Below are 20,333 nucleotides of genomic sequence, written 5' to 3'. Positions count from 1 at the left end.
CTGAAGGTAAGAAAATCCAAGTTCCCACAATGGAATTCTGTACCTCAAGCCAGCCTACATGGTTTTATGTCTTTTTTTTTTTTTAAGATTTTATTTATTTATATGACCTAGAGAGTACAGCAGGGGGAGCAGCAGTCAGAGGGAGGAGAAGCAGACTCCCCACCGAGTCGGGAGCCCAATGCAGGACTTGATCCCAGGAGTCTGAGATCATGACCTGAGCCAAAGGCAGCCACCCAACTGACTGAGCCACCCAGGCACCCTGGTTTTATGTCTTTTGATACTCCTCTTTCTTCTATGGAATGGGAGCAGAGCCCACCTAATAGTTCAGCTGCCACTGAGAGCAGGGATTGGAGTGTAATAGGGTTATTTGTTTTGTAATGGGTGAGGGACAACAGATCTCTATTCCAGTCCTATAATCTTTTTATTTTTAAAAGATATTTATTTATTTATTTGAGAGAGAGAGAGAGAGAGAGAGCGCGCGAGTGACAGAGAGCACGAGAGAGAGCAAGCCCAAGCAAGGGGGCAAGGGCAGAGTGAGAGGGAGAAGCAGGCTCCCCACTGAGGAGGGAGCCTCATGCAGGGCTTGATTCCAGGACCCATGGATCACGACCTGAGCCCAAAGCAGACGCTTAACCGACTGAGCCACCCAGGTGTCCCCAGTCCTATAATCTTAGAGTCAGAGTTGGAAGGAAACTCAGAGGTGATTGGTGGTGACAGGTAGCTTCATGTAGGCCACAGAGCCCAGAAGTCTCCCTAGAACCAGGGGCAGAGCTTCCTGCCTTTGGAAGTATTCAAGCTGAGAAAGCATGTTGGAGCAGAAGAGATCCTGCTCAAAAGGGGCGTTCTGCACAGAACAGGTGGCTGGACAGGCAACTCCATGGTTTCTGGCTCCTGCATACATTTCCTCTAATAGCAGCTCAGGTGACGTCGCAGGGCAGCTGGGCTGTGAACTGTGGTAGGTCAGGGATCTTCCACAGGGCGAAGGTCAGGGGTCACTAGTAACAACAGCCGTCATCACCATCTACCGCTCACATGCCCGGCACTGCCCATACCAAATTACCTCATTTCATATCTAGGATCGTGAAAGGTACGTTGAATGATCGATCACAAACCTCTATTTCTTAGACGAGGAAACAGGGGCTTAAGATCGTGCCCACAATCTCCTTGGGATGGACCCTAGATTAAATTTAGGTTTGTCAGATTCTTTTTTCCTTCTTTTCTTTCTCCTTCCTTTCTTTTCCTTCAGCTCCAGTTTCTGTCTTGCGCCGAAGCCCTGGGAGCTGAAGGACGACCCGCAGGAAGACCGGCAGGAAGATCTGCGGGGGAGGAGGCGGTGACGCTCTCCGCCCGGCAGGGGGCTGGACCCTGCGAGGCCCAGGGGCGCCCGGGGCGGGCCCGACGGCGGTCGCGCGCCCCCGTGGGCGGGGCCAGGGGCCGGAAGTGGCTCAGGGGACCGACGCGAGCGTGAGTGGAGTTCCTGACGCAGCGACCTGGGGACCTAGTGGGTGGCGGTCTCGTCTCTGTCTCCGCCAAGTCCCATCCCCCCAGCCTTCTCGCCGCCTCAGCCTCCCGGGACGATGGTGGCCCGCCTGCTGCTGCTGCGCGCCTGGCCCCGGGACCCTGCAGTTGGCCCGGGATCCCTGCGTCGGCCCCTTAGCTCAGGCTCGGGGTCCCGCGAGTACCTGCAGCGCAGCATCGTGCCCACTATGCACTTCCAGGACAGCCTGCCCAGGTGAGCCCGGCCTCCCGCTCCCCGCCGCCCGCTGGGATCGGCCCCAGCCTTCACACCAGTCACTCACGACTCGTGCTGAACCCGCGCCCACGCCCCAAACACCTAACTGGGACGCTGTTACAACTTGGAATCTGGAAATCCTGTCACTTTGAGAATCTCCTGACACAGGAACCTCAGAACGTTTGCATTCCCTTCCAGAACGCCCCATTTCTCGCTCAGATTCTCTCCAGTGACCCAACTCCCATCCAGATACCGAGGGAGTCCCTCACATTTCTTCCTGAAAAATGCTCACCCTGCATTTCTCCAGCACCACCCTTATCCCTCCAGCTAGGGTGTCCCCTGAAGTACTTTCATGACTGCCCCTCCTCCCTGCCCAGAATATGGACAGGCCAATTCCTGATACATAGTACTTACCCTCCCTCAACTTTTCCCAGCACTCCCACCTTCTTCAGGCCTGTTGCTCAGCCCCACTCACCATGTCTCCAATACTCTGCTCTTTTAGCAGCCCATGGGTCACCTAGCACACTCCTTAAGGGCTCACCTTACCCTCCTCCAGCCTCAGCTCTCCAAGTCCTGTCTTCACCTGAGGGCCTTTCAACCCTTCCAAACCTTCCTCAACTACTGGCAAGGTTTCTCTCCCTAATATATCCTCCCCAACCCACAATTAACTTCTGCAGGTTCAACCCCCTCACAGAATTCTAGACACCACCCTCAGTGCCCCTCCCAAACTCTAATTCAGCTTAGATCCAGAAACCCCTCTCCCCCAATTTTTCTGTGTTCATCCTCACCTGAGCTACCCGCCCCTTCTAACACTTTGCCCGGAGTTTCCTCTGTTGGAAAAACAGTCCCAATAAATCATCCTCTCTTTTTCCCTCATGCGGTATTTTCTTTTCTTTTCCCATCTGGTATTTTCTTTAAGTCGACTTCCATTTTTCCTAGGCTTTGAACTGCCAGCCTTAATCTGAGCCTACCTGGGCTCCTTTTCCAAAGTTAGAAATTTCCTGAAATGTATTTACCCTCTAAAACCAGACTTTAACTTCTCTGCTCACTCACCGGTTGGTTCCTGGTGCCAAGTCCCAAAATTGTCTCACAGAGCCTTCTCACTTCCTTTCTCACCAAACTGCCACCCGGGATCTCCCAGTCCAGGGACTGGAGGCTGGGGCTCCCCACCCCACAAACAAAGATTGTATCATAGGGGTTACCCCAGCTGCTAGATTGCTGTTTTCTCCACATCCAGCAACAGTGTAACCCACAGTCATCTTTGCCCACCCCCACCCTCTCAGAAATAGCATCTGAGGTGGCACTTCTGAAATAACGGCGTGCAGACACCTAACATGGACAAAAATGAGATTATCTCGCTCCAACCCTACTGCTTAAATTTGGCAGGGGGAAGGGAGGAAAAAAAGTTGCCTGTGGGCGAAGTCTCCTTAACAGCCTAGGGGTGAGCTGAGTGAGCCTGTATGTGGGGGAAAGGTGAGGAATGACAGAACCTGTCTTCACTTGCCAAGCCCTGGAGCATTTGACCTTAAGATCAGAGGGATTTTCTCCATTTTAGAATCAGTAAGCTGGTAGGATTTGTTTTCAGAGTCTAGATGTGATACTTAGCAGTTTCAGGCGAGTAACTTCTTTCAGCTACAGTTCTTACCAACGTGAGAATGAAACACACACTTCATAGGGCTGTTGTGAACACAGAGTGAGGTAAGATGCCAAAAATAGGGAACTCTCCTAATTAGTTTTCCTGGAAGGTCTAGTCTCTTTGTGGTAGTTGAACTGGATCTCCTTCCCTCCCTCTTCCTGTTCCTGTCATAGCACTGCTGCCTTTTTTTTTTTTTTTTTTTTTTAAGATTTTATTTATTTGAGAGTGAGGGAAAGAGAGCAGGAGCTGGGGGAAGTGGCAGAGGGAGAAACAGGCAGGTGCTTAACCAAGTGAGCCACCCAGGTGCCCCTATCCCTGTTGCCCTTTGGCCACTTTCATCTATGTACCCTTGCATGGTCACTTTTTGCTTTTTAAGTGTTAACGATTTTTTCTTTCTCCTTTTTAGTGTGCTTAAATATGCATCATATAAAATTTAGCATTTCATCTATTTTTAGGTGTATAGTTCAGTTAGGCATTATTAATTAAGGACCACATTTATATACACTGAAGAGTTAACCTCAGAATATAAAACTGCAAGTCCTGGGGGAACAAAGGGTGGGCCAGCCTGACCCACTCATTCACATTATTAATTTGAGAAACATTTATTGGTGTGGATTAATTTTTATTTATTTATTTTTTAAAGATTTTATTTATGTATTTGACGACAGAGATCACAAGTAGGCAGAGAGGCAGGCAGAGAGAGGAGAAGCAGGCTCCCTGCTGAGCAGAGAGCCTAATGCGGGACTCTATCCCAAGACCCTGAGACCATGACCTGAACCGAAGGCAGAGGCTTAACCCACTGAGCCACTCAGGTCCCCCTATTTGTGTGGATTTAGAGACCAAATTGGTCATGGTGAGGAGCATACCACACAGTGGGGAAGATTTGACAGATAAACAGGTAAAGATAAAATGTGATAAATGGGAAGCAGCATTTCATGATGTAAGAAAGAGCTACAACGGGAGGCAAATGAACATTTATTTGGGATCAAAGAATCGCTATGTGAGGAACACAAATTCAAGTAAGTACCCAAATAGGGTTCCCATCTGTAGGGTGAAAGCAACAAGTTCTTATGAGGAAGAGAAAGGGGCAATTACATGAGTTGAATAAAAGTTGAGTTACATTACATGAGTTGAATAAAAGGGGGGAAACTGTTTTCTATGCATGTTTACAAGTCAAACTACTCCCAGTTATATATTAACTGCTGACTTTTTTTTTTCTAGACAGTCCATAACCACCAGTCTTGTGATCAGGTTGTCTGTTCTTCCGTTGACTTCTCAAACAATTGCTTAAGACAATTGCCATTTTGTCCAGAAGGTTTCTGGCCAGTTCAAACAAGAGCAAGTGAGGCAGTTTCTCTACAGTGGCTGCTCCAACTCTATTTTAAAATGGCTCCAGTCCTTCAGTTTTCCACAAGATCATGAGTCAGGAGTCAGATCTGATTTTTAGATCACTCCACTTCAGACTAGCTGCATGGCTGTGAGGAGATCATCTAACCTAGGCACTGGGATGATAATATTACCTTTCTCTCAGGATTGTTAGAATTAAATGCCCTGATACGAAGCACTTAGTACACATCTGGCACTTAGTGACAAGTACTCACTTGATATTCACAAGGACTGTAGCTGCATCAGGAATGTGTTTGCAGGTGTGGGATGTGCTTGGTGACAATTACTGTGTTATGTCAGTGTGCTGGTCAGGGTGACAGTGCCTGGGCAAGCAAGGGAAGCTTCACAGAGGAGGTGGCATTTGAGGACTTTGAAGATCCCTGAGTGAGAGGAGTGAAGGAAGGGTAGAGCAGCTCATGCCCACGAACAGAAGCCTGAAAATACATGGCATGTTCAGAAATGTTGAGAAGTTTCTGGAGGGTCCATCTCAAAGTAAAGAATCACCATTTGGGCCCTAAGTTATTAGAACTGGGCTGGGTGTGTGTGTGTGCACGTGCACATGCGCGCTTGTGATGGGATTGTGTTTGGGGGCGACCTATTGTGTCTTTAAAAAAAATATTAGTCACCATTTTAGGCCTATAGTTTATTCACAATAAATGTCAATCTGTTTTTATCTTTTAGCCTCTAATCACTTTAGATGATAATTGGTGTTCCAGACAGAATGGGCAGAATTCAAATGGGAGGCTGGGGAGGCCAGAATTTCCGGAGTGTGGAGGATAACAGGGCCCCAGAGGCATATCCTTAAGATAGATTGGCCTTATCTCAATGTTAACTAGATTGTGTACAAAAGTCTGTTTAGCAATGTTCTTTTCTTCCGTCTCTATAGCAGTTCATGTTCAGATGGGGATTCTCTAGAGGCGGGTGGGGAAGGGGAGCCCATGTGGTTCAGCAGGACCTGCCAGACCTCTCTCAGGGCCCTGTCTCTACCCCCTTCAAGGCACCTGATGCATTACATTGCGGGGAGCACGAGGGGCTGCAGGTGTGTGTGGGCGTGGGAAACCACTTTTGGTGTTCTTTAGAGAACTGCAAGGACACGAGGGGTGACCTCGCAACTTGATTTCTAAAGATTAGTGAATCAGTTGACTGTAAGGGGACACTTACTGAAAAGCAGTAACTGGCCTTTGCGGTAACAAGTTACAGAAACACCGCTTTACATTGGCTTAAGGAAACCGGAATAGAGGACTCACAGACCTGAAAAATCCAGGTTGGGATAAGGGCTCAAATGATGTTGTTAAGACTCTTTGGCCTTTCCATTCAACCCTTTGCATTGCTGTGATTCCATTCTTAGGCAGGCTGTCTCCTTATGGTGACAAAATGGCAGCCACCACTTATGACATAGTTTATACCTTGGTCTCTTAGTGATCTCAGCTAGTAGGGATTTCCCCTTCCTCACAGTTTAAAAAAAAACAAAAACCTGTAATTTTGTTTTATGGGTTCTTCCTGGTCTGAACCAGTACACTCTAAGCCCACTCCAGGGTCGGCTGGTAGGTCAGCTCCACGTGAATCAAAGGGACTTGAGTAGGAAGGAGCGCTGTTACCAGAAGAAGAGAGAACACGTGACGGGCAGGCAGAACAACAGAAATGGTGAAATCCATGCTAGGCACTGAGGGAGGGGCGATGTGCTAGTTCCCTGGGGTTATCAACAGTCTAGTGGCAGAGTTGAGATCTATAAGACTTGAGTCCTCAGTAGTTAATAAAATGTAATATTTATTGAGTGCTTACTATGTGTCAGACACTGTTCTAAGGTAGTGACGTGAATTGCCTCATTAAATCTGCACAGAACCTTAGGAGGTACATATTAATATCCCCATTTTATAGATGAGGACAATTACATAGAGGATGGGTAGTGTGCCCAAGTCTCCGTGCCCAGTCATGGAGCTGGGAATGAAGAAGCATCATAAACTACCATGCAGTGAGCGGGCTCGCCAGGGGGCAGAGCCACGTGATTCCTGAGGCTGCAGCCACAGAATTGTGGAGGGGCCTTGGAGACACCCCTCTTTCAATTCCTTCAATTTACTAAAGACAAAAATGATCACTAGAGATGAAGTTTCTTTTTCTAAAGATTTTATTTATTTATTTATTTGACAGAGAGAGATCACAAGTAGACAGAGAGGCAGGCAGAGAGAGGGAGAAGCAGGCTCCCTGCTGAGCAAAGAGCCCGATGCGGGGCTTGATCCCAGGACCCCAAGACCACAACCTGTGCCGAAGGCAGAGGCTTTACCCACTGAGCCACCCAGGCGCCCCTACAGATGAACTTTAAAAAAAAAAAATTTAACAGCTTTATCGAGGTACTGTTCACTTTTTAAAAGTATACAAATTCAGAGATTTTTTTTTTTGTATAATCACAGAGTTCTGGGATTGTCACCACTCTCTAGTTCATTCATTCCCTTCTGTACCCTCCCCCCAGAAAAAGACCACCTGCACAGTGACTGCACAGTAGCAGTCACTCCCCATCCCCCCTCCCATCCCTAGTAACCACTGATCTACTTTTTGAAAAGTGACTTGTTTATAACTAAACTCAGGTTTGTCTGGCTTCGAGGTTTCCCCGTCCCTAGACAGAGTCGCTCTGCCTTTGGCAGGGTCACGCTCCCTTGCATTCCTTGCATTTTCTCCCTCAGTCCCTGTTTAGAGGAGCCTGTGGAAGTGTCAGAGTTGAAAGTATCAGAGCAGAGGGGCTCACTGACAGTGTACAGTCAGGAGAGGGCGGAGGACGCAGTCTTGAGAAAATATGCACTTTTAGGGCAAAAGGACATAATGAGGGAATAGAGACTCAGAAGAAGATGATGAAAGAAACCAACAGGGCAGAAGAGAGAATAATTTCTAACTCCCATCTTCAGCGTCCTTCAGGACCTCACAGTTGGCGGTCTGGTGGGGGAGAGGGACATAACACATAACCTACTAAATGTGATAGAGCAGAATCAGGGATGGGGAGTGGGGCAAGGAAGGAGAGATTAGTGCCTATTCTCTGTCAGCCCATGTGCCGGCGGAGGTCAGAGAAGAGGTTTTGAGGAAGGATCTTGGTAAGTGGCGAGCTCCCCTGTGTGTGTCACCGTGGTCACGAGAGCCAGCTCTGCAGTTTTTCCCAGCTCCGCATTCAGTGACATTGTGTGGTACCTGGAATTTGGCCTGGTGGGAGATGTCTAGAAATTGGTAAATTCTAAAAACCAGGGCCTCACCCCCCTGCCCACGTGAGAGCTGGTTTACTAACCCACCACCCCTTGGAGCAGCAAAGAGATGAGGATGGGGAAGAGGTGGTGCAATTGGCTTGGAGAGGAAAGAGGCCGGTTTAATGTCAATGGCAGGTGGTGAGAGCAGGAGAGTCCTAGGAGAGTCCTGGGTCTTCCTAGAAGCTGAGGAGTGGCTTTTTTGAGAGAGAAATCTGAAAGCAAATGGTATTTTCAGAATAGTTAGATTTTAAGAAAGCTGAGGAGGTAGGAGAAGTCCTAAGGAAGTTATAGAATACAGGGTAGTTTATTCAGAATGGAATGGGGATTCTGAAATCTAGTGCAGGGGCGCTGGGCTGGTTCAATTGGAAGAGCATGTGACCCTTGATCTCAGGGTTGTGAATTCAAGCCCCATGTTGTGTGGAAAGATTACTTAAATAAAAATTTTAAAAACTCAAAAAACAGAGGCACCTGGGTGGCTCAGTTGGTTAAGCATCTGCCTTTGGCTCAGGTCATGATCTTGGGGTCCTGGGATTGAGCCCCACATTGGGCTTCCTGCTCCGCGGGGAGCCTGCTTCTCCCTCCCCCTGCTCTCTCCTTTTGCCCCTTCCCACTGCTCGTTCTCTCTCTCTCTAATAAATAAATAAAATCTTTAAAAAGAAACTTAAAAAATACATAAAAGATCTAGAGGAAATGGCTAGGGAGGAATAATAGCTAGTCAGGGCCAAACTGGAAGTCGCTGAGCTGATGGAAGGAAATAGATAACACATCTCCAAGTTCTTGATATTTCTTCAGTTTTGATCCCCTAGTAGCACAGTGAGCTATTATTTCACGAATGGAAAAAGAAGGAGGCAAAGTGGTAAGAAATTTACATGAATAGTAAGTGACAGTCCCGGGTGCAAACGCAGATCTGTGGGATTCTAAAGGCTGTGAACTTCACCTTTCCATATGTTAGACATGTTGGTGATGAACTTGTGCTAAATGGAGCTGGAACTTGATAGGTAGGATTTCACATGTCTCTGTGAGGCGGTTCCTCTCTCCATCTCCTGCCTAGGACATCAAGAAATTTGCCACCTGTAACCCTCTAACTAGAAATGATGTGGTAGAGTTGTGAGTTAAGCCTGAGTCTCCATCTCAGTCTCTCTCTACTGTGCCAGTAGTTCTCACACTTTTTGTGTTTGATAAATCACTAAAATTATGGGGGAGAATATTGTTATTTCTTTCTTTTTTTTTTTAAAAGATTTTATTTTATTTGAGAGATACAGATCACAAGTAGGCAGAGAGGCAGGCAGAGAGAGAGAGAGGAGGAAGCAGGCTCCCTGCTGAGCAGAGAGCCTGATGCGGGGCTCGATCCCAGGATCGATCCCAGGATCCTGGGATCATGACCTGAGCTGAAGGCAGAGGCTTTAACCCACTGAGCCACCCAGGTGCCCCAGAATATTGTTATTTCTTAAAATAAAGGACCACCGTGAACCAGTAACTCATAACCATGGCCGTCATCTGCCAAAGAACTAGGTAATCCAGTGATGTGTTCGTTATTGCTATTTGGCATTTACACTGAAGTCATTTTATGCAAGGCAAAAATGAAAACCTGGTAAATTTGGCATATTCTTTATCTTTTTAAAAAAATTTATGTAGAGGGATGCCTGGGTGGTTCAGTTGGTTATGTGTCCGATTCTTGGTTTCAGCTCAGGTCATGATCTCAAGGTTATAGCATCGAGTCCCGCCTTGGGGCTTGGTGCTCAGTAGGGAGTCTGCTTCAGATTCTCTCTCCCTCTCCCTCTCATTCACTCTCTCTCAAATAAATAAATAAAATCCTCTTTTTAAAAAAAGATTTTAGGGGCGCCTGGGTGGCTCAGTGGTTTAAGCCGCTGCCTTCGGCTCAGGTCATGATCTCAGGGGCCTGGGATCGAGTCCCGCATCGGGCTCTCTGCTCCGCAGGGAGCCTGCTTCCCTCTCACTCTCTCTCTGCCTGCCTCTCTGCCTACTTGTGATCTCTCTCTGTCAAATAAATAAATAAAATCTTTAAAAAAAAATAAAAAAAGATTTTATTTATTTATTTGAAAGAGAGAGAGAGAGAGCACAAGCAGAGGGAGTTGGAGAGGGAGAAGCAGTCTTCCCACTGAGCAGGGAGCCCGATGTGGGGCTCCATCCCAGGACCCTGGGATCATGACCTGAACTGAAGGCAGACTCTTAACTGACTGAGCCACCCGGGTGCCCCAATAAATAAAATCTTTAAAAAATTTTTATATAGAAAACAGGTGATTTACAAAAAACTGGTATCCATGATAAAAAGTTTATACTTCTTTTATCCATACTTCCTTAATTTAGTTCCATTGAGACAATTCAATTTCTGTTGTATTAATAACCCCAAAATAAATAATCATCCTGAAAATATGCTTTTCCCACTTTCATGACTGTCTCTATTGTGTAAAAGTGTTGGGAAAGGTAAGTAGGTGACTTCGTAATTATGAGGTAGCTGAGGTAGTATTTGGGATTTGCTGTGTAAGTCCATGAATGTAAGAGCAGTACTCGACCGTGTTAAAGTGTTGTGAGTGGTTACTCAGTGCAACCCATATTGGCTGTAAATAATGCAGATTATTTTTGACATCCTGTTTTTGATAAATATGCGTTGAAAAATAAACTGAAGAATCACAGTATATCTTGTAGTAAGGTTTTAAAGTATATTTTATGGATAACTTTCCAGTTTCCCAAAATGGCTGCCATATTTAGATATCTTGACTATATCGGTCTTAATTTTAAGTTGGCAGTGCTAACTTGGCAACTATGAGTAAGTTTTGGTACAACAGGATATATCATTCAGTAAAATCACTGACATGAAAAAGCAAGTACACCTCACTAGGCTGTCCATGTGTTTTCATCTTGCTGTGGACCAGTAACTTGTCACCATCGCTGTGGTTGGGAATGCGGTGGTAGAGAATGATGAGTAAGGAAGCAAACAGGAAAATCTGGTTCTCCGCATAGGACTCTTGGTGAGTGTGTGTGGCTTGATGGTCGATCCCATATTTGGCTGGCCCTCGGACAGACGTGTGTTTCATTTCTGTGTGATTCTCTGTCATAAAATGCCCAAGAAAATTTAAAAAGAGAATTTTCTTTTTTCATCTTTTTTCATCTTTCTTCACTAGAAGAATGCAGTTATTGAAACTTCAAGTAGAATTAACATCAGTGCCAGGACAGGGTTAGCAGAGGTATCATACTTGTGAACAGGAAACAAGATTGCTTCGGGCAGCTTCTGCTTCCCCATTTTGAATCTGTTTGAATATTTTGCTTATAAAATTCATCATTAAGACATTAAAAAGTTCTTATTTTACTTTAAAAAAAGTTACCATTGATATTTGCATTAGTAAATCCTATTCTGATTGGCCTGTGGCTTCCCATTTTTGGTTTTTGGGGGAAGGAAATTAATTATCCAGTCATTATTTATTAGTTTGGTTTAGGAAGCTAAATGACTTCTTCCACATATTGTCACCTTTACACTTAACTTATTTTCTTCCCAGGCTGCCTATTCCCAAGCTTGAAAACACCATTAAGAGATACCTCCGTGCGCAGAAGCCTCTCTTAGATGATGACCAGTTCAGGTAAATGCTGAGACCCCCGGATGACCGTGGTTGGGTGGTTCAAGAGAGGCTGGCAAGTGCTAGTGGACCAAGCTTCGGGGAGTGTCTGTGATTTGGTCAGGTCTCCAGGGCCCTGGGACCTAGTCCTGACCTTTTCAAGTTCAGGAAATGGGTTTTTGTTCCGGAATGACTGAGCAGACCCTGGAGTGAGATTCTCTTTGACCAGACTGAACAGGCAATGGTTTCTAAGCCAGAATGCCAACTTTGTACTGTATCTTGTCAGGTGGACCTGGAGGCAGGCTGGCCCTGGTCATTGGCAGAGGGCATGTGCTCTTGGTAGGGAGTTCATTGAGGAGAACATATGGCAGGCCAGAAGTTTGCTTGGTGAGCATGTGTACTGCGTCGGATAGTATGCCCTGCAGATTCGTTCCATTCTTGGAACCTTGTGTGTGACTTTATTTGGAAATAGGATCACTGCACGTGTAATTATTTAAGGTAAGGTCATACTGGATTAGGATGGGTCTTAATCTGGTATAACTAGCGTCCTTATGAGAAAAGAGACACAGACACGGCCATTGATGGCGGAGGCAGATTGGACTGTATCAGTTAACCAGGGAATGCCAAGGACAGCTGGTAACACCAGAAGCAAAGAGAACAGAGTCTCCCCTAGGGTCTTGGGGAGAATATGGTCCTATCAAGACCTTGGCTTTATACTTCCAAGAACTATGAAAGAATAAATTTCTGTTGTTTTAAGCCGTGCACTTTGTTGGTGTTATGGAAGTCCTAGGAAGCTAATTCAGCATAGAACTAGACAGTAGTATTGGATATTGTCAAAAGTGGGTTGTGTTAAGCTTTTATATCCCAGTGCAGTTCACGTGTTCCATATTGGAAGGTTTTGTACAAATAAGTGGCATTGTTATTGGGATCACATCCTTCCCTGGGCAGTGATGGAAAATGTAGATGGATTGTTCATGATCTAGTCCTCTAGTCCTCTGCTTTAATTTTTTTTTTATTTTTTTTAAGATTTTATTTATTTATTTGACAGAGAGAGATCACAAGTAGGCAGAGAGGCAGGCGGAGAGAGGAGGAAGCAGGCTCCCTGCTGAGCAGAGAGCCCAATGCGGGGCTTGATCCTAGGACCCTGAGATCATGACCTGAGCCACCCAGGCACCCCTAGTCCTCTGCTTTTAAATATTCTATATTAGTCACTTGAAGCTTCTCTTGACATGGTAATGATTTAATTGCTACCAGTTACTAAGTATTATGTTTTAAACTATCCTGAGTCCTTAGCTTTAAAAGTATTTTTATCCTTATAAGGTGGTATATTATCCCTGTTTTGCACATAAAGAAACCAAGACTCAGAGATGGAGTAACATGTTCAAGGTCACATAGTTTGACAGTGACAACGCTAAAATTAAGACTCAGCTCTTCTGGATTCTAAAGCCCATCTCCTTTTCTCCATGCCAAGCTGCCTTCTAGATTACACATTGTTTTATGAGATGTTGATTGATCGTCCCGATCAGTCATTTTAAGAAGATATCCTAAATTTTTCTGTTTTGGACTGATTGCTGTTCTTCTGATCAGAGGGCCTTTCTGATCTCAGTCCTAGGTTCTAGGCGTGTGCTGCCAGGGACCCAAGTCTTAGTGTAAGAGCTCTTGGCCATGAGTCTAGAAATCATGTATTCCCTGCCATGGATTGATCCTGTCTTTTCATGAACATTTCAGGAAAACAGAACAGCATTGCAAGAGTTTTGAGAATGGGATTGGGAAGGAGCTGCACAAGCAGCTGGTCGCTCGGGACAAGCGGAATAGACACACGAGCTACATTTCCGGTAGGTGCGCCGGGCTGCGGGCGCGCTAGTCCCCGAGCCTTCTACGGTGGACAGGAAGGCATCTTTTCTCCTGGTTTGGTCTCAGAATATTTTTGGTGAGACCAGCCCACCAGTAGAATGCCTCATCCACTCTTTCTGAGGTAAACTTCAAGGCCGAGGGAGCTCCTCCTCCACTAAGATCTCACCTGAAGTTTGTCCTCAGGAGCAATGTTTCGTCTTCTCTGCAGGTAGGACCCAGGCAGAGCCTAATCCCTGGCTCCATGAAAAGGATGCAGGATTAAGTCCTGTGCCCCGTGTGTGTCACCCTGGATCCTTCACAGTCTCGCGTAACTGCCCTTTCCAGCCTCGTCTTTTGTATGACCCTGAAACTCTCATGGCTGACAAAACTCAACAGCTCACTGTTCCCTCAACTCTTTAGTCTTTCATTCTTCTGTGTCTTTGTCCATGTTGTTCCCTCTACCATTTTTTAGCCTAACAAATTCTTTTAAGTCCCAAGTATGTGGTTGCCATAGATGCTGGCAAGGGTTGGGGGGCATGGGGAGTGAATTGGGTGAAAGGGGTCCAAAGGTACAAACTTCCAGTTAGAAAAGAAGGAAGTCATGGGGTAGAATATACAGCGTTGTGGCTGTAGTTGATGATAGTGTTGTATATTTGAAAGCGCTAAGAGTATAGATCTGAAAAACTGTCATCACAAGAAAAGACAACTTTGTGACCCTGTGATGACAGATGTTAACTAGACCTATCATGCTGATCATTATACAATATATGCAGATACCGAATCATTGGGTTGTACACCTGAAAGTTGTAACGTGTTTTATGTTAGCTGCATCTCAATTTTTAAAAAGAAAAGAAAAGGAAAAAAAAACCACCCAGGTGGGATGATTTTTCCAGGAAAACTTTCAGTCCTCCTCCCTCTCCATTCAGAGCTGGTTGGTCCCACCTCTGTTCCCACAGCACTTCTTTTAATTTAGTGTATATTTTGTTTATTTTAAAAAAATATTTTATTTATTTATTTGATGGAGAGAAAGCACAAGCAGGGGGAGCAGCAGACAGAGGGAGAGGGAGAAGAAGGCTCACCATGGAGCAGTGACACCCAATGTGGGGCTTGATCCCAAGACCCTGATATCATGACCTGAACTGAAGGCAGACACCCATCTGACTGAGCCACCCAGGCACCCCTATTTTAATAAGGTTATACATGCACAGGGTTTAAAGAATCAAAGAGTTCTACCAGGCTGGTCTGGAAAAATAGCAAGTTCCTGACCCTCCCCTGGTTTCCCACTCCTCACTTCAGCTGCTCCTTCTTCTGACCTATCCCCAAATCCCATGCCTGAACCACTGCGTCTTCACTTGTTCAGTTGGAGGCATAATCTCTGACGTCTCACTGTGGAAGACCAGAATCGGGCAGCCTGTCCTCTCCTTATCACGTGCACGTGCATACACGCGTAGGTCTCGTTCCGTGATGATCACGGGGCTCACTTGGCATTTTGGTTTGCTCCATACTTCGTGTTTATACTATTAGGACCATATAAACACTATCGTCAGCTGAGCCGTGGAGCCTATTGAAATTGTCTTTCCTGTTCCCATATGAACTTGTTTCCCCTGAAGTTAATAATTATTTTATGCTTTCTTTTGTTTAGTTTTCTATGTGCTTAATAAGTTATAGAAGAAGTTTTTTACGCTCTTATATTCCTTCATAGTCTGTCTCCAAGGTGCTTTTTTCTTTCCCATTTGTTTTGCCCTCTTTTCTTTCTTCAGATCCTTTGCATTCCATCTCTGATGCCTTAGATTTGAGTGAGATATTAAAAAGCTTTTGGAAGCTCTGTGGATAAGGGTGGATCCAGACCGTCCCAGCTTCACTGTAATGGGACCTGGCTACACCGTTTCCTTGGGGGGCCCCTAATGTTAATATCTCTGGGTCAGACTCCCAGAAAAGGCTTTTCCATTAAACTGCCGGTTGCTACTGTTGAAGGAGTAGGGTAAAGGAAGAGGGCTTGTGATCTCAGCTGTGACTTCTGTCCCCCAGTTTTACTTTCTCCAGAGTTGAAAATTTAAGTCTTCTACTGGTACAGGAAGGGAATGTGGGGAGTGGGAGAGGGGGTCTAATTAAATAACCTTTCAACCAAATTTAACAAGGCTTCCAATTCCTGAGCCCCCTGGGGTTCTTCTGTGTACGTCATGTTATCTCCTGGCATTCTCAGCCACCGGCTCAGGCTTGGCATTCTCAAGTCTGCCTTAGTCTTTACCAGTTGTCTCAATGCTTTCCGACTGCCAGTATTTGCCCTTGTCTCCTCTTTCATTCTCTTTGCCTTACAGCTCTTTAAAATTCTTTTACTGCAGGGATCAGAGACATAAATTCATGTCTTCTTTCATCAAATGGATCTTCCCCCAATACTTTTTCTCTTACCATTTCAGTGTGTTACATCATGTTTTAATTCCGTTGGTGTCCTTCACCAGAGTTCATCCAAATCAGAGTCCTGATCCTCCTCTTCTCTCTATCCCCTAGGCTGGGCAGGGCCTGGCGCAGCATGTTCTCAAGCAATGAAATGGAATGAGTAGACCAACAAATGAATAACAGATAAATGTGTGTCCATTAATCCTGTCCCCAGTGTTCTACATGTGAAAATTATTTCCTCGTGGGAGATGGTTTTTATTTGTAGACTTTATCCATGCTTGCTAATCCCAAAGGAACTTCCCCCGAAGACACATTTTCTAATAAACCTTGCTTCTGGAGTTTTTGCAGGTAGAGTCCACAGGAATGCAGAAGGCTAGTTTAGAGGATTCACACGAACTAACTGTTATTTCTAATTGCTTTTTGGACATTTCTTAAGAGTGAGGGCACACATGTACAGAGTATATAGAATGATGGTGAATACTCTCCCCCACAGGTGTGAATGTTGACCCCAAGAGGAGATGAAACAAGAGAAACCTAAGGAAACGGGGTGGGAATGAACAACTATTCTGTTCGAGATGAATGCAAGTGAGGTGTTACTTTATTTCTTTAAGAGTCAAGAAGGGAAACAGAATGAGGAAGAAAAAGCGATAAGCCTAGGGAAATGCAAATCCAAACCACAATGATACACCCACCGGAATGGCTCCAGTCAAAAGGACAGATAGTAGCACTAATAAATGTTGCCGAGGACATGGCGAAATTGGAACCCTCGTGCACTGCTGGTGCTAATGGTACAGCCACTTTGGAAAACAACCAGGCAGTTTCTCAAAAGGTTAAACTTAGACTTACCATGTGTTTGAGCAATTCCACTTGTTTCCCCAAGAGAATTGAGAACATCCATCCACACAAAAACTTGTGCATACCAGCATTATTCATAATAACCAAGAAGTGGAAACAACCCAAGGTCTACCAACAGATGAGTGGATGAAAAGAATATGGTGTATCCATGTAATGGGGTGTTATTCAGCAATGCAAAAAAGTGAAGAACTGATATGTGCTACCATGTGGCTGAACATCAAAGACATAGTAAGTGGTAGAAGCCACATACAAAAGATCACATGTTGTGTGGGCCCGTTTATATGTCATGAATTACTGCAGATCAAAAAAATAATTAGGAAGTTTCACCCTCTGAGGTTGAGGTTTTTCTGCGTCTGCTTGATTATTTTTCTTTTCTCAAATTTTTATTTTTAGGGACTGTGTTAACGTCTTATGATGTTCTCTTTTTACATTTTTTTATCTTTTAGACCCCTGGTTTGATATGTACCTAACTGCTCGAGACTCTATCGTCTTAAACTTCAATCCATTCATAGCATTCAACCCTGACCCAAAGTCTGAGTATAATGACCAGCTCACCAGGGCCACCAATATGACTATTTCTGCCGTCCGGTTTCTGAAGAGTCTGCGGGCTGGTCTTTTGGAGCCAGAGGTTTTCCATTTGAACCCTGCCAAAAGTGACACTGATACCTTCAAGAGACTCATACGCTTTGTGCCTTCCTCCCTGTCCTGGTATGGGGCCTACTTGGTTAATGCATATCCCCTGGATATGTCCCAGTATTTTCGGCTTTTCAATTCAACTCGTTTACCCAGACGCACTCGGGATGAACTTGTCACTGATGAGAAGGCCAGGCACCTCCTGGTCCTAAGAAAAGGACATTTCTATGTTTTTGATGTCCTGGATCACGACGGAAACATTGTGAGTGCCTCGGAAATCCAGGCTCATCTGAAGTACATTCTCTCAGACAACAGCCCGGCCCCCGAGTTTCCGCTGGCGTATCTGACCACTGAGAACCGAGACGTGTGGGCAGAGCTCAGGAAGAAGCTGGTGAGTGGTGGCAATGAGGAGACCCTGAGGAAAGTGGACTCTGCTGTGTTCTGTCTCTGCCTAGATGACTTCCCCATCGAGGGCCTTGTCCACTTGTCTCACAGCATGCTACACGGTGATGGCACCAACTGCTGGTACGATAAGTCCTTTAACCTCATTATCGCCAAGGATGGCACTGCCGCCTTGCACTTCGAGCATGCTTGGGGCGACGGGGTGGCAGTGCTGAGGTTTTTGAACGAAGTGTTTAAAGACAGCACTCAGGCCCCTGCCATCAGCCCACAGAGTCAGCCGGCCCACACTGACTCCTCTGCGGCCGTGCAGAAGCTTACCTTCAAGCTGAGCGATGCCCTCAAGACTGGCATCAGCACCGCGAAGGAGAGGTTTGATGCCATTGTGAAGACCCTCACCATCGACTTCATCCAGTTTCACAGAGGGGGCAAGGAGTTCTTGAAGAAGCAGAGGCTGAGTCCTGACTCGGTAGCCCAGCTGGCCTTCCAGATGGCCTTCCTGCGGCAGTACGGGCAGACCGTGGCCACCTACGAGTCCTGCAGCACCGCAGCCTTCAAGCACGGCCGCACCGAGACCATCAGGCCAGCCTCCGTCTTCACGAAGAGGTGTTCCGAGGCCTTTGTCAGGGAGCCCTCCCAACACAGCGTTGGCGAGCTTCAGCAGATGATGACCGAGTGCTCCAAGTATCACGGCCAGCTGACCAGAGAAGCAGCGATGGGTGAGCTGGGGGTGGGGAGACTGCCCTTGGGTCACGTTGCCCTCCGCTCTGGGGTAGGCCTCAGTAAGATCCTCCTCCGTGTCTGATTTCTACCATTTCACCAGTTCAGTCCATCTGCCAACCCCCAGATGGTGATTATTTTCTGCCCTAGCAGTCTGAATGGCCAGATTAGCCATTAGGGATCAGAATGTTCTTTACTTCTACACAGGGATATAGAAATGGATCTTAATTTATCCTCGTTTAAAATCACCTTTCAGCTGTGACACACGATTCTCTTTCTGTTGTTTGTTGGTCATCTGACTTGCTTTGGACAGGTCAGGGTTTCGAGGCCTGCAGCCCCTCTTACTTTGCCTCACTTGGCGTGTGTTGGCTTCCTAGAAAGAAGCCATTTCAAAAGCTCTTCCCAAATCCAAGTGTCATCCTTCCTTTGCCTCTCCATGGTAAAATTCGAGACCTGGAAAGGACCTGGAAGGTCACATAGTTCTGTCCTTTCCTGCAGCCAAAAGTCCTGGAAGGAAAAGAGATCTCTGTGACATTCTGGTTGGTAGGAAACTCAGGCCACGGGCTCCACATTACCCAGCACGTGAGCAGGAAAGCTGAGATTAGAACCCTTGTCAAAACCCTTTCCATTTTGTTCTAGCAACTCAATCTTGTCTTTTACACTAGACTTAGACTTTGGATTTTATTTTAGTTTTTGAATCCACAGCTCTCTTGTATTTTTTTTTTTTTTTGACTGACTAAACTGATTCAGTTTCAGAATTTTTAAAAATCATACTTTCATTTTAGGCTCAGCTGCAGAGGTTAGTGTGTTGGATGTGTGCATATGTAAGCAGACAGAGCCTTCTTCTACTCTCAAAGATGCTATGAAGGGGACTCCGACAACAGGCGGGGGGTTTTACCAGGATCCCTTTCCGTCCTGGGATTCTGAGACTCTGGTTTTCTATTTTTGTCTCTGACAGGCCAGGGCTTTGACCGACACTTATTTGCTCTGCGGTACCTGGCAGCAGCCAAGGGGATTGCTCTGCCAGAGCTCTACCTGGACCCGGCATATGGGCAGATAAACCACAACATCCTGTCCACGAGCACCCTGAGCAGCCCAGCAGTGAACGTTGGTGGCTTTGCCCCTGTGGTCCCTGATGGCTTTGGCATTGGGTATGCTGTTCATGACAACTGGATAGGCTGCAACGTATCCTCCTACCCAGGCCGCAATGCCCGGGAGTTTCTCCGATGTGTAGAGAAGGCCTTAGAAGACATATTTGATGTCATAGATGGTAAATGCATCAAAACTTAGCATCTGGATGGGTGAAAAGCCTTCATCGCTTCAGTTGACATAAAAATTGGGGCCTAAAGGTGCTATTCTGTATACGAAGGAAACTAACCATGAGGTGCCTAGGCAGCCAGTGCTGTAAGGCTTGAGCTTTAAAATATGGTTTTAAAGCTAAACATGTAATTGCCAAGTGGTACTAGATCACAACTAAAGAGAATGGGAGATTTCAATTTTAAGGGCATTTGATCAGGAGGTGGGATTTGGAAGGATAACTTAGGTGTATCTATTGTTGAAACAGAAATAAAATTTAATTGTTGCTTGGCAATGGTTCCTTTTAGTTGCTGTTGTTGTTCAGCCTACTTTCCTAATCCCCACAAAGAACTTTCTAACATTAAGTTCGGTAAGTTCAGGTAACAGTAAGTTCCCACTGGCTGGCTTTTTGGGTCAAGTAGGAAGTGCTGTTTCATCCTCCCTATTAACTTCTCTCTCACCTGGTACATCCTTTGTAAAAATCCTCTTCATTTTTCTGGAAAGTGCTGGTGCTTGATTTTGATAGTCCTGCAGCAGTAAAAGGTATTCCTATGGATTTGGGGAGTACTATTTGACTATCCAGCCAAATGAAGATTTATAATTGGTGTGTATTTAATCAGTTGAATCTTTTCTGCCATCTATGGCCT

The 20,333-nt window shown here is 45.7% G+C and overlaps 1 protein-coding gene across 1 annotated transcript; it reads left to right on the top strand.

The window, feature by feature from the left end:
* Nucleotides 1-987: 987 nt before the first annotated feature.
* CPT2 (carnitine palmitoyltransferase 2) lies at nt 988-19,981 on the top strand. The gene is made up of 6 exons (XM_045978793.1): nt 988-1,087; nt 1,247-1,732; nt 11,497-11,577; nt 13,282-13,388; nt 17,085-18,389; nt 19,349-19,981. The coding sequence occupies exons 2-6, from the start codon at nt 1,578-1,580 to the stop codon at nt 19,678-19,680; spliced, it is 1,980 nt and encodes a 659-aa protein (XP_045834749.1). The 5' UTR covers nt 988-1,087; nt 1,247-1,577; the 3' UTR covers nt 19,681-19,981.
* The last annotated feature ends 352 nt before the right edge of the window (nt 19,982-20,333 follow it).

The sequence above is a fragment of the Meles meles genome, chromosome 1, assembly GCF_922984935.1.
Source record: "Meles meles chromosome 1, mMelMel3.1 paternal haplotype, whole genome shotgun sequence".
NCBI lineage: Eukaryota > Metazoa > Chordata > Mammalia > Carnivora > Mustelidae > Meles > Meles meles.
The sequence above is the reverse complement of the archived record's forward strand: the minus strand, read 5'-3'. Positions and strand labels throughout refer to the sequence as shown.